Source organism: Amblyraja radiata, chromosome 5, assembly GCF_010909765.2.
Source record: "Amblyraja radiata isolate CabotCenter1 chromosome 5, sAmbRad1.1.pri, whole genome shotgun sequence".
NCBI lineage: Eukaryota > Metazoa > Chordata > Chondrichthyes > Rajiformes > Rajidae > Amblyraja > Amblyraja radiata.
In genome coordinates, this window is record NC_045960.1 from 16706850 (window position 1) to 16720270 (window position 13421).

Sequence of the window (13421 nt, forward strand, 5' to 3'; positions counted from 1 at the left end):
TCACCCTCTGCCTCCTAGCATCAACACAGTTTCAGATCCAGTTTGCCAAAATGGATCCCTTGGTCTCTTAACTTTAAGGTCTCAGCTTAACCTTGGCAAAGGCCTTGGCAAAGTGAAATACATGTAAATCACAGAAAGCCCCTATCCCCAATTGCCAGACTGCGTAACCTCAAATGAACTAGGCAGTAGCTCTCCATAATAAAGCTATGCAATCTGAAGCAGTGAAGGTTCTTTAACTTCCTGAAGTCACCTTGTTTAGAGATTTAGTTTAGTGTAGAACTACAGCAGGTAACACAGGTCCTTCAACCCACCAAGTGGGGGTTACACACTGAGGGCAATTTTACCAAACCAATTAGCCTACAAACCTGTATGTCTTTGGAGTGTGGGAGGAACCCGGAGCACCCAGAGAAAACCTACATAGGTCACAGGGCGAACGTACAAACTCCATACAGACAGCACCCAAGGTCAGGATCGAACCTGGGGCTCTGGTGCTATAAGGCAGCGGGTCTATCTGCGCCACCGTACTGACCTCTTAAATTTCCTAAATATGAAGAGAAGTGGACTGGAGATTTTCTGCACCAATTACGTTGTTGCATTATAGTTGCTCCTCTCCATGGAAACCTTTCTATTACTCCTCTGAATCAGTCACAGTTTAGAATATTTAACATACACTCTGGCACAAATTAACAAGCCTTGTTTTTTTTCATCTTTCCTGTCACTGTAGTAAATCCATCAGAAAGCAAGACAAGAACATCAGAGAGCCGATTTAACTAAGCAATGCCCTTTCTCCCTTTAACTGTCTTGGATATGGCAAGGAGTCCAGGCTCAAAACTGTTTAATTGTAAGATGTACCAGCTACGGACCAATGAGATTCTTACTTGTTGCTACTTAACAAACACAATTAGGCAATAACAAATAAATGCACAATAATTAATAATACAATAAACTAATAATTAGTAATACTAGGTAGCTAAACTATAATAGTGCAAAACTGAACTCCATAGTGCAACAAAACAAAGTCAATAGCAGATCATGGGTGGGACAGTGGCGCAGCCTTACAATGCCAGGGACCTCGGAATCCTGAATACGGAGTCCTGTCTGTACAGAGTTTGTACGTTCTCCCTATGATTGAGTAGGTTTTCCCCGGGCGCTCCTATTTCCTCCCACACTCCAAAGATGTACAGATTTGTCGGATAATTGGCTTCTGTAAATTCTAAATTGTCCCTAGTGTGTATGGCAGTGTTAGTGTATAGGATGATGGATCGTGGTTGACTTAGTGGGCCAAAGGGGCTGTTTCCATGCTGTGATAGGCCAGGCAATGTCTGCCACTTTCTGCAGCCTCCATCATTTCTGGACGTTCAAGTTACTGAGCCAGGCCATGATGCAGGTAGTCTATAATCTTTCTACCATACACTTGTACAGGTCTGATAGAATGTTCAGGGACTTTGATCAGCTTCCTATATTATCTAAATGGTGGCCGACTAGGAAAAGGGGAGATGCAGCGAGACCTGGGTGTCATGGTACACCAGTCATTGAAAGTAGGCATGCAGGTGCAGCAGGCAGTGAAGAAAGCGAATGGTATGTTAGCTTTCATAGCAAAAGGATTTGAGTATAGGAGCAGGGAGGTTCTACTGCAGTTGTACAGGGTATTGCGTACAGTTTTGGTCTCCAAATCTGAGGAAGGACATTATTGCCATAGAGGGAGTGCAGAGAAGGTTCACCAGACTGATTCCTGGGATGTCAGGACTGTCTTATGAAGAAAGACTGGATAGACTTGGTTTATACTCTCTAGAATTTAGGAGATTGAGAGGGGATCTTATAGAAACTTGTAAAATTCTTAAGGGGTTGGACAGGCTAGATGCAGGAAGATTGCTCCCGATGTTGGGGAAGTCCAGGACAAGGGGTCACAGCTTAAGGATAAGGGGGAAATCCTTTAAAACCGAGATGAGAAGAACTTTTTTCACACAGAGAGTGGTGAATCTCTGGAACTCTCTGCCACAGAGGGTAGTCGAGGCCAGTTCATTGGCTATATTTAAGAGGGAGTTAGATGTGGCCCTTGTGGCTAAGGGGATCAGAGGGTATGGAGAGAAGGCAGGTACAGGATACTGAGTTGGATGATCAGCCATGATCATATTGAATGGCGGTGCAGGCTCGAAGGGCCGAATGGCCTACTCCTGCACCTAATTTCTATGTTTCTATGATTGCTTCAGTGTTCTGGACCCAGAACAGATATTCCAATATATGCACACCCAAGATCTTGAAGCTGTTGACTCTCCACCGCCATCCAATCAATGAAGACAGCTTCATGGATTCCCGACTTTTCCTTCCTGAAGTAAACTTTCAGTTCTTTGGTCTTGTTCATGTTGGAAGCAAGATTGTTAATTCAGTCAGATTATCAATCTCTCCCCAGTACTCTGACATTGTTACCTATTTATTCGTCCAACAATTTGGGGCAAATTTAATGATGACGTAGAGGTGTGTCTGGCCACATGGATGCGCAGGGATTTCTTTAGTCAGATGGAGGTGAATCTGTGGAATTCATTGCCACAGACAGCTGTGGAGGCCAAGACGTGGGATATTTTTAAAGCAGAGATTGATAGGTGCTGTTCAGCATCTCATATTTCACTTGGGCAGCTTATAACCCAGCGGTATGAATATTGATTTCTCTAACTTCAAGTAATCCATGCATTTCCTCTCTCTCCGTCTCTCCCCCACCAAGTTGTTGTACAAGGTTCGAAGTCGTCTTCCTGAGTCTCATTGTCTGGAACATACCTTTCATTCATTTGTTCTATATCGCTCTACAGTGGCTTGCAAAAGTATTCATACCCCTTGAACTTTTCCACATTTTGTCACGTTACAACCACAAACGTAAATGTATTTTATTGGGATTTTATGTGATAGACCAACACAAAGTGGCGCATAATTGTGAAGTGGAAGGAAAATTATACATGGTTTTCAAATTTTTTTACAAATAAAAAACTGAAAAGTGTGGTGTGCAAAAGTATTCAGCCCCCCCGAGTCAATACTTTATAGAACCACCTTTCGCTGCAATTACAGCTGCAAGTCTTTTGGGGTATGTCTCTACCAGCTTTGCACATCTAGAGACTGACATTTTTGCCCATTCTTCTTTGCAAAATAGCTCAAGCTCAGTCAGATTGGATGGAGAGTGTCTGTGAACAGCAATTTTCAAGTCTTGCCAGAGATTCTCAATTGGATTTAGGTCTGGACTTTGACTGGGCCATTCTAACACATGAATATGCTTTGATCTAAACCATTCCATTGTAGCTCTGGCTGTATGTTTAGGGTCGTTGTCCTGCTGGAAGGTGAACCTCCACCCCAGTGTCAAGTCTTTTGCAGACTCTAACAGGTTTTCTTCCAAGATTGCCCTGTATTTGGCTCCATCCATCTTCCCATCAACTCTGACCAGCTTCCCTGTCCCTGCTGAAGAAAAGCATGATGCTGCCACCACCATGTTTCACAGTGGGGATGGTGTGTTCAGGGTGATGTGCAGTGTTAGTTTTCCGCCACACATTGCGTTTTGCATTTAGGCCAAAAACTTCAATTTTGGTCTCATCTGACCAGAGCACCTTCCTCCACATGTTTGCTGTGTCCCCCACATGGCTTGTGGCAAACTGCAAACAGGACTTCTTATGGCTTTTTTTCAACAATGGCTTTCTTCTTGCCACTCTTCCATAAAGGCCCGATTTGTGGAGTGCACGACTAATAGTTGTCCTGTGGACAGATTCTCCCACCTGAGCTGTGGATCTCTGCAGCTCCTCCAGAGTTACCATGGGCCTCTTGGCTGCTTCTCTGATCAATGCTCTCCATGCCCGGCCTGTCAGTTTAGGTGGACAGCCATGTCTTGGTAGGTTTGCAGTTGTGCCATACTCTTTCCATTTTCTGATGATGGATTGAACAGTGCTCCGTGAGATGTTCAAAGCTTGGGATATTTTTTTATAACCTAACCCTGCTTTAAACTTCTCCACAACTTTATCCCTGACCTGTCTGGTGTGTTCCTTGGGCTTCATGATGCTGTTTGTTCACTAATGTTCTCTAACAAACCTCTGAAGCCTTCACAGAACAGCTGTATTTATACTGAGATTAGATTACACACAAGTGGACTCTATTTACTAATTAGGTGACTTCTGAAGGCAATTGGTTGCACTGGATTTTATTTAGGGGTATAAGAGTAAGGGGGGCTGAATACTTTTGCACGCCACACTTTTCAGTTTTTTATTTGTTAAAAAATTTGAAAACCACGTATCATTTTCCTTCCACTTCACAATTATGCGCCACTTTGTGTTGGTCTTTCACATAAAATCCCAATAAAATACATTTACGTTTGTGGTTGTAACGTGACAAAATGTGGAAAAGGTCAAGAGGTATGAATACTTTTGCAAGCCACTGGATATCACTGCCTATATCTCTTGTTTCTCTTTCCCCTGACTCTCAGTTTGAAGAAGGGTCTCAACCTGAAATGTCACCTATTCTGTTTCTCCAGAAATGCTGTCTGACCCGCTGAGTTACTCCAGCTTTTTGTGTCTATCTTCGGTTTAAACCAGCATCTGCACTTCCTTCCTACACAATGTATCTGTCTATGTAATGTATCACCTAATCCAACCAACACATCTGTCTAACTTAATACAACTTCAATATATCCGGCAAATCCCTGCAGTATGAATACTTTGCTGAATCAACATATACCAGGCAGGCAAAGTCCTCATTGCGCTTCCTCTGAATGCTTTATGTTCTGCACCTTCAGCCCACAGGCGATATTTCATGTCTGTACCTGAAAAGTGAAAATCTAAGTCTGTAACTCCTTGGCAACTTAAATGCACAACGTTTAGCCCCAAATCAATGTTAACACTTGCACTGGTGACCAGGGATTTACTGATACAAAATGTTGCAGTTTGATTCAACTCAAGTCTGCACAGTGGTAGAGTTGCTGCCTTACAGCGTTAATCCCCTGTCCCACTTAGGCAATTTTTTTGGCGACTACAGGCGATTAGACTCGCCACATGGTCACCGGAGTGCCGCTTGTATGGTCGTGAGTCGACTCTTCAAGTCGCCTAAAGAGTCGTAACGTTGCTGGATTTTGAAATGTTCAACATTTTTCTGCGACTGTGGGCTTGTCGCAGCTTGAATTCTGCTGTCGTAGATGCTGTCGCCGGATGTCGCCAGGGTGAGGCAGGTTGTTGCCAGTTGTTGTTGGTTGTCGCCCGGTGCTGACTTTGGTGAATTCCATTGGCGACTACCTACGTCAACCTACGTCAACTGGCGACAGGTACCGGCGACTGAATTGTCTTCAGTTGTCGCCGACAGGGTGGTAGCTTGTAGGTTGTAGGTTGACTTTGGTTGTCGCCTGTGTGGTCGTAGGTTGTCGTAGGTGTATGTCCTCATAGGGTCGCTGGTTGTCGGTAGCTTGACGATGACTAGGTGGTAGGTTGTCGTTGCTTGTCGTTGCTTGTCGTAGACGTTGTCATGGGGGGGGTCCAGTCGCTGCTTTTTCGGCGACCTACTACGACTGACAGTCCCCGAAAAAAATCGCAGAAGTGGGACAGGCCATTTAGAGACCTGGGTTTTGATCCTGACTACGGTGCTGTCTGCACGGAGTTTGTACGTTCTCCCTGTGACCGCGTGGATTTTCCCCGGTGCTCCAGTTTCCTCCCACACTCCAAAGACGTAGAGGTTTGTAGGTTAATTGAGTTCGGTAAGAAGTGTAAATTGTCACTAGTATGTAAGTTAGTGCTAGTGGAAGCGGTGATCGCTGGCCGTCACAGACCCTTTGGGCCGAAAGGACTGTTTCCGCACTGTGTCTCTAAACTAATCTAAACTATCCAGTGTGACAACAGCAAAAAGTCAAGAAAATAGGAAATTCCGAATGAGCATTGTGAACAAGGTGCAATCTCATCAGGTCATTAACTGAATGACGTCCAAGGACGTCCCAAATAAACATCTGGTGTCAGACCCCACCCTACCGGTCCCTGGCACCAATCTCCCAAGGAAGCAGTGGACGACGCTGAATAGATTCAGGACTGGACATGGCCCCTGCTTGGCCAGCCTTCACAAATGGGGCAGCAGTCCAACCCCATGGTGTGCTTGTGGAGAGCAGCAAACAATGCAACACATCATTGAAGCATGCCCTCAACAAAGACTCAAAGGAGGACTTGTCACCCTTCATACAGCAGATCAAGAGGCAACTGCTTGGCTAAAGGACTTTGCATTCGCTAAATAAATTAACTGAAACAGGCATTTTGGCCCATTGAGTCCATGGCGACCATCAATCATTTATTAGCTCAAATCCCATTTTATTCTCGCCACATTCCCTTATCCCTCCCTCCCCCCCCCCCCCCCCCCCCCCACCCACCCCTCTCCCCCAGATTCAACCACTCACCTAGACACCAGGGGTCAATCTACAAACCTGCGCATGTCTGGGGTGTGGGAGGAAACCCACAAGGTCACAGTGAGAACATGTGAACACCACACAGACTGCACCCAAGTTCAGTGTGGACCCAGGTCTCTGGCGATGTGAGACAGCAGCTCTAACAGCTGCATCCCCATGCCAAGTTGGTGTTTTCTTAATGTTTTCAGCTTATGAAGGCAGACATCACAGCATGGAAATCTCTCAAGAGATATCCCTCCACTTCTGTTCGAAGCTCATACATTCCACTGATGATTCATCCTTGGCTCCTTCTACATGTTTCAAGAGCAATTCAATAAAGTGTCTCTATCCTCATATCCTTCCATGATATTCTTGAACAGAAAATGTCTTTGTTAAAACATTAAACTGGCTTTGGTGCAAATCTTCAGGGATAAAGGCTAAAGCTTTTTCGGTTCTGTTCACCACATTGGAGAGTTGTGACCACATTTCTGTCTGCCAGCTGTACTTTCACAGTGCGAGGGAGGATAAACTATTAACTATTTGGGGAGGTACATTCGATAGGGATGGTTTAGAGGTTTATTCCAAAGATGTGCATGTTTGTAGGTTAATTCTCTTCGGTAAAATGCAAAACTGGGATAACAAAGATCTAGTGTGAACGGGTGATCGCTGGTCGGCGTGGACTCAGTGGGTGGAAGGGCCTATTATCACACTGTATCCTCGGAAACCGAAGCACCCGGAGAAAACCCCACACGGTCACAGGGAGAACATACAAACTCCATACAGACTGCACTCATGGTCAGGATTGAACCCAGGTCTCTGGCGCTGTAAGGCAGCAACTCTACTGCTGAACCACTGTACCTTCTTGTTTTAAAGATGAATAAAAATGACTGCAAAGTTATTGAACGGTATTAAAAATCTAATTGCTTCATTGTTGACCTTTGAAGAAGGAAGTGTTCTGTTCTCGGAGTAAGATTGTTATGTGCCTCCAGCCCAAGGTTTTGCCTTTTGCTGTTTTGCAACTTGGCAATCGAACCAGTACAGAGCTACCAGCAATGATCACGTGTCTCACAAATGAATTGTTACCAGCTCTACGTCCTGCCTTGAAGTGACAGCTCAGATCAGCTTGAGCGGTGCTAAATGAAGTGGGTGGCAACTTAAAGCCTGCAGCTATGATTATTAACTACCTTCATTAGCTCATGAGTACAAATAGCTTTGAAAAGAATCAGGGGATGTTACCCCATAGACAAAAGGGAATAAAATGAAACTGTCACTCATTCTTCTAGAGTATTTTCTTCAGTGTCTCATACGGTGGTTGATCCATTATATGCCCTGGAAATAGTTGGTGATTCTTTGCTACTCTGATGCGCGGGTGGGAGAGAGTTTCCAGACATATTGTAAATTAATAGTTAGTTCATGAGTGGTGTGTTATGTCTATATCATCTGTTTCAATGCTGTACAAAATGCAGATCAATTTTAAGGGAATGTTTAAATATGCAAAGATTTCATTTTGCGTGGAAGATACATACAGCACAAAGTGTGGGCAGCACAGTGACTCAGCAGTAGAATTGCTGCCTCACAGCGCCAGGGACCCAGGTTCAATCCTGACAACGAGTGCTGCCTTACGGAGTTTGTACGTTCTCCCTGTGACCGCATGGTTGTTTCCAGGTTCTCCGGTTTCCTCCCACACTCCAAAGATTTACAGGTTTGTCGTATGTAAATTGTCCATATTGTGTAGGATAGTGCCAGTGTACAGGGTGAACACTGGTCGGCGCAGACTCGGTGGGTCGAAGGGCCTGTTTCCACGCTGTATCTCTGAAGTCTAAAGAGTGCCACATTATTGGAAATCATTATGGCAATAAGCTGTGTTCAATGATTTGTTGCATCCATTGATCAAAACTATTGGTAGATTGTTAAAATACTTCCACGTCATATTATTTGTGGGTTCTTTGTAAATCTAAGCATTTACGTCAGCATTATTTTGATCTTCATAACTAATTTGGAAACCATAAGGCAACTTTGGCAATCATATTCATTACTTTAAACCCCATGATGATTCCAGTGACTTTACACATAGAGAACACTCTATCACAAATTGAATCCCATTGCTGCAAGATCAAAGCAAAAGTTTATAAATACATTTGAATTAGAAAATAAACCAATTTCAAATTTTCAATGGGGTCACCCTGAAAAATATTTTAAAATCCTCAAGATCGACAATATAAAGTGTTTTATTTTGCATGTGATTTCAGTTATGGGTGTAAGTGAATATTGTTATCTCAGTTGTTCCAAGATAGATTACGTAACTAGTGGAAGTATTTTTCTGTTGTTTCTGTTGTTAGGAAGAAAAAATCTATGAATAGTGCACTCCAGTCAAACGCAAACTACCACATGCAATGCACCACAAAAAGGAATAAACAATAATGCTGGAAGAACTCAGCAAGTCAGTATCTGTGGAGAGAAACGTGATAATGTTTTGGTTCTGGGACCCTTCTTTAGATGTAGGGGGTGAGTGGAGGGTTGATTGTCAGTTCTCAAAGCTGTACTAGGGGGGTGGAGGAGGAGTGAGGTTTAGTTTAGTTAAGACATACATTGAGATTGTGATTTAGGCCTACTGAGACAACACCAACCTTCGATCACCCGTTCACACTAGTTCGTTATTATCCTACATTCACTTCCACTCTAGGGGGCAATTTAAAGAGACTAATTAACCTACAGACCTGTACATCTTTGGGACGTGAAGAAAACTATGAGGTCATAGGGAGAACGTGCAAACACCTCACAGAAAGCACCCAAGGTCAGGATCGAACCCGGGTCTTTGGTGCTGTGAGACTGTACTGTAAGAAGTTGTACCACTCTGCCGCCCCTTTGTGGCTATATGAACATGGTTTCAGACAGATCAGGTGATTAGGAGCATGTACTAACAGTTAACATGACTATAGATTTGGAGGGATATGGACCAAAGGTGGGACTAGCGTAGCTGGGACACGTTGGCCGGTGTGGGCAAGTTGGCCCAAAGGGCCTGTTTCCACACTGTATCACTCTATGACTCTATCTTAAAGAAATGCAGTGAGAAAGTGACATAGGTAAGATAATGATAAATGATGAGTGACCATTCATCTTAAGTTGGAAAAACCATTATAAGTGTTGTTCATCCTGGTTGCATTGGCAATGGAGGAAGCCACAGACCGACCGACAGAGCAGAATAGGCAAAAAGTACACAAAATATTGGAGTTACTCAGCGGATCAGGCAGCATCTCTGGAGAACATGGATAGGCGACGTTTCAGGTCGGGAACCTTCTTTAGACCTGAAATGTCACCTATCCATGTTCACCAGAGATGCTGCCTGACCGCCGAGTTACTCGAGCACTTTGTGTCTATTTTTGTAAGCCCGCATCTGCAGTTCCTTGTTTCCACATCAGCTCAGAGAAGGAGTGGTAATCAGCCACTTCAATTTGCCTCAATCGTCTACTTTTCAATCCCTTCCACTCTCTCCCCCATCCTGACCCGATGCATAAAGGGTGGCATGGTGGCACAGCGGTAGAGCTGCTGACTTACACCAGAGACCCAGGTTCGATCTTGATTACGGGTGGTGTTTGTATGGAGTTTGTACGTTATCACCGTGACCTGCATGGGTTTTCCCCGGTTTTCTCTCACACTCCAATAGGTTAATTGGCTTGGTATAATTGTAAATTATGTGCTTGCGTGCCAGGGTCGCTGGTCGGCGTGGACTCGGTGAACCGAAGGACCTGTGTCTCTAAACTAAACTAAACTAACATTAATGGGGTTCTCTATCTACAGATGCTGCACAACTGGCTGGGTCCTTCCATCATTTCTGTTTTGGTTTCACATTCCAACATCTGCAGTTTGATTTGTCTTAAAAAAAAGACTTGCATTCAAAATCAAGTGTGGTGTTGTGTACCACTTATTATCGAAAATAGTGAAATTTTAAAACATTTTCTCTCAATTCCTCTTTTGAAGATGGATCATGGAATGCTGATTCACCCAAAGTACTGAGGCTAAGTGATCTGCCAGTCAAAACCATCCTGGTCATGGAAGATACAATCTGGACTGCTTCTGGGGGACTGGTTTTCATAATCAGCACCCAGACTCACACAGTGGAGGTAAATGTAAAACATTTTTAATTTTATGATGATTAAATCTTTGCACAAATGTTATATTTGTGAATGGCATTGTGTCAGCACGGTGGCGCAGCGGTAACGCTGCTGCTTTAGGGTGCTAGAGACCCGGGTTCGATCCTGACTACGGGTGCTGTCTGTGCAGAGTTTGTGCGTTCTTCCTGTGACAGCGTGGGTTTTCTCCGGGTGCTCCGGTTTCCCTCCACACCCCAAATAAGTGCGGGTTTGTAGGTTAATTGGCTTTGTAAGTTGTAAATTGTCCCTAGTGTGTAAGATGGTGCAAATGTATGGGGTGATCGCTGGTCGGCGTGAACTCTGTGGGCCGAAGGACTTATTTCCATGGTGTATGTCTAAAGTCTAACCTCCAAATAGACTAGAAACTGTATAAACTCTATATAGACCGAGTTCATGATCTAGTGTACGGGGTGATAGTGCTGGTCACCCGGTACACCAGCACTATCCTACACTATAGGGACAATTTACAATTTACAGAAGATGATTAACCTACAACCTGCATGTCTTTGGAGTGTGGGAGGAAACCGGAGCACCCGGAGAAAACCCACGGGGAGAATGTACAAACTCTTATAGACAGCACCCGTAGTCAGCGTCGATGACATGCAAAACAGGCCAAATGGCCACTACACCGGGGTCTCTGGCGCTGTAAGGCAGCAACTCTACCACTGCACCACTGTGCCGTCCCAAAGGTTTATTTATGCTGTTTTGATTGAACACCCACTTAGCACAATTCTCATCATATCTCTCGATATTTTCTGTTACACCTAATTGTTGTTTAAACATCCCGTCAGTGGGTTGTCATGGTCTGTATTAATTTAGTTTAGTTTAGAGATACATCGCGGAAACAGACCCTCCAGCCCACCGACTCTTCGCTGACCAGTGTTCACTCCGTACACTAGCTCCATCCTACACACTAGGGACAATTTACAGAAGACAATTAACCTACAAACCTACACATCTTTGGAATGTGGGAGGAAACCGGAGCACCCGGAGAAAACCCACGCGGTCACAGGGAGATCGTACAAACTCCGTACTGGCAGCACCCGTAGTCAGGATGGAACCTAGGTGTCTGGCGCTGTAAAACAGCAACTCTGCCACTGAGCCACTGTGCTACCAGGTTGTAGTGTTTAATAGCCTGATGGTTGTAGGGAAGCTGCTCCTGAACCTGGATGTTACATTTTTCAGGGTTGGTAAATCATTGTGGAGATCTCTCTTTGTAATACACTGCACTTTGTGTGGCACCCGGCAGAACAGCTTGTGTTCTCATGGTAAAGTTGGCAGCCATCCCAGCCAATACCATCATCTCTCATTGTTTGTGGGAATCACACTGAGCTCTTCTGGAGGCAGCCTGGAGCAACCACATGGCCCCTTGTGCTCTCTAACGTCCTGTTCTTTGCTGCAAACTTCCTGAGCTCGTCACTCCATCAGTATGCTCAGCTGCTTACTATTGAGGTTCCTTTGGATTCCAGGTGTCCTAATGCTCCAGAGATGATGCCCAGAATTACTTAATGTCTCTGACCATCAAAAAAAAAGAAAAGAATATACCTAAATTCAACTTCAAAAACATTTTTTTTTTTTTAAACTGATGATACTATATGATATAAGTGACAACCTTAAACAAATGTATAAGAAGGAACTGCAGATGCTAGAATAATCGAATGTAGACAAAAATGCTGGAGAAACTCAGCGGGTGAAGCGGTATCTATGGAGCGAAGGAAAGGGTCTCGACCCGAAACGTTGCCTATTTCCTACGCTCCATAGATGCTGCCTCACCCGCTGAGTTTCTCCAGCATTTTTGTCTACCTTAAACAAATGTAAATGTTTATTAATTTTGCTTTCAGAATATGCTATGATATGCTGGCCATCACATTTTGTTTATAGCTTGGCACAGTGGAAGTTGAAGTTTAATTTATTGTCACGTGTACTGAGGTCCAGTGAAAAAGCTTTTGTTACGTGCTATCCAGTCAGTGGAAAGTCTATACATGATTACAATCGAGCCATGCACAGTGCACAGATACAGGATAATGGGGACAGTAATTACCTGCTAGGACCATGCTATATTTCAGTAATCTCTTATTATTTTAAGTTAATATTTTTAAAGATATTAATCTAATTAGAACAGAACAGTTCAGGAACACAATGAATTCTAGTTGAACTCTGTGAAATCTGAAAGTTGGTCTCTGGACTTTATTTTTAACGCGTTGGAAATTCCTGATTTTATAAGCATACGTTCTAGGAGCAGAGTTAGGCCATTCGGCCCATCAAGTCTACGCTGCCATTTATGGTTTCAAGGCTGATCTATCTTTCCCTCTCAACCCAATTCTCCAGCCTTCTCCCCATAACCCTTGACACCCTTTACTAATCCAGAATCTGTCAATCTCCACCTTAAAAATATCCATTGACTTGGCCGCTACAGCTGAATCACATTTTGCTCAATACCACTGAAATAAAACTGAAGTACAGGGTCTCCCCTGACATGGATGTCTGAGTGGTAATCCTGAACACATGGGTGAAAACTCAGGAGAGCATTCCTGAGAAAGCAAGATGGGAATCTAACATCAGCCAACACAGATAGAACGTGAACTGGGATTTCTTTACACGACCACCACACTACTCTCCGGCTCAGTCTGAAGAAGTGTTCACACCCAAAACGGGTTGGACAGGCTAGATGCAGGAAGATTGTTCCAGATGTTGGGGAAGTCCAGAACAAGGGGTCACAGTTTAAGGATAATGGGGAAATCTTTTAGGACTGAGATGAGAAAAACATTTTTACACAGAGAGTGGTGAATCTCTGGAATTCTCTGCCATAGAATGTAGTTGAGGCCAGTTCATTGGCTATATTTAAGAGGGCGTTAGATGTGGCCCTTGTGGCTAAAGGGATCAGGGGG

General features: G+C 44.0%; 1 protein-coding gene across 3 annotated transcripts in view; it reads left to right on the plus strand.

The window, feature by feature from the left end:
- Positions 1–13421, plus strand: part of arhgef10 (Rho guanine nucleotide exchange factor 10) — a 243141-nt gene that overhangs the window by 208911 nt on the left and 20809 nt on the right. For all 3 annotated transcript variants that reach the window (XM_033020671.1, XM_033020673.1, XM_033020674.1), the window contains one exon: positions 10361–10503. In XM_033020671.1, coding sequence (XP_032876562.1) covers positions 10361–10503 — 143 coding nt within the window. The remainder of the gene's footprint in view (positions 1–10360; positions 10504–13421) is intronic.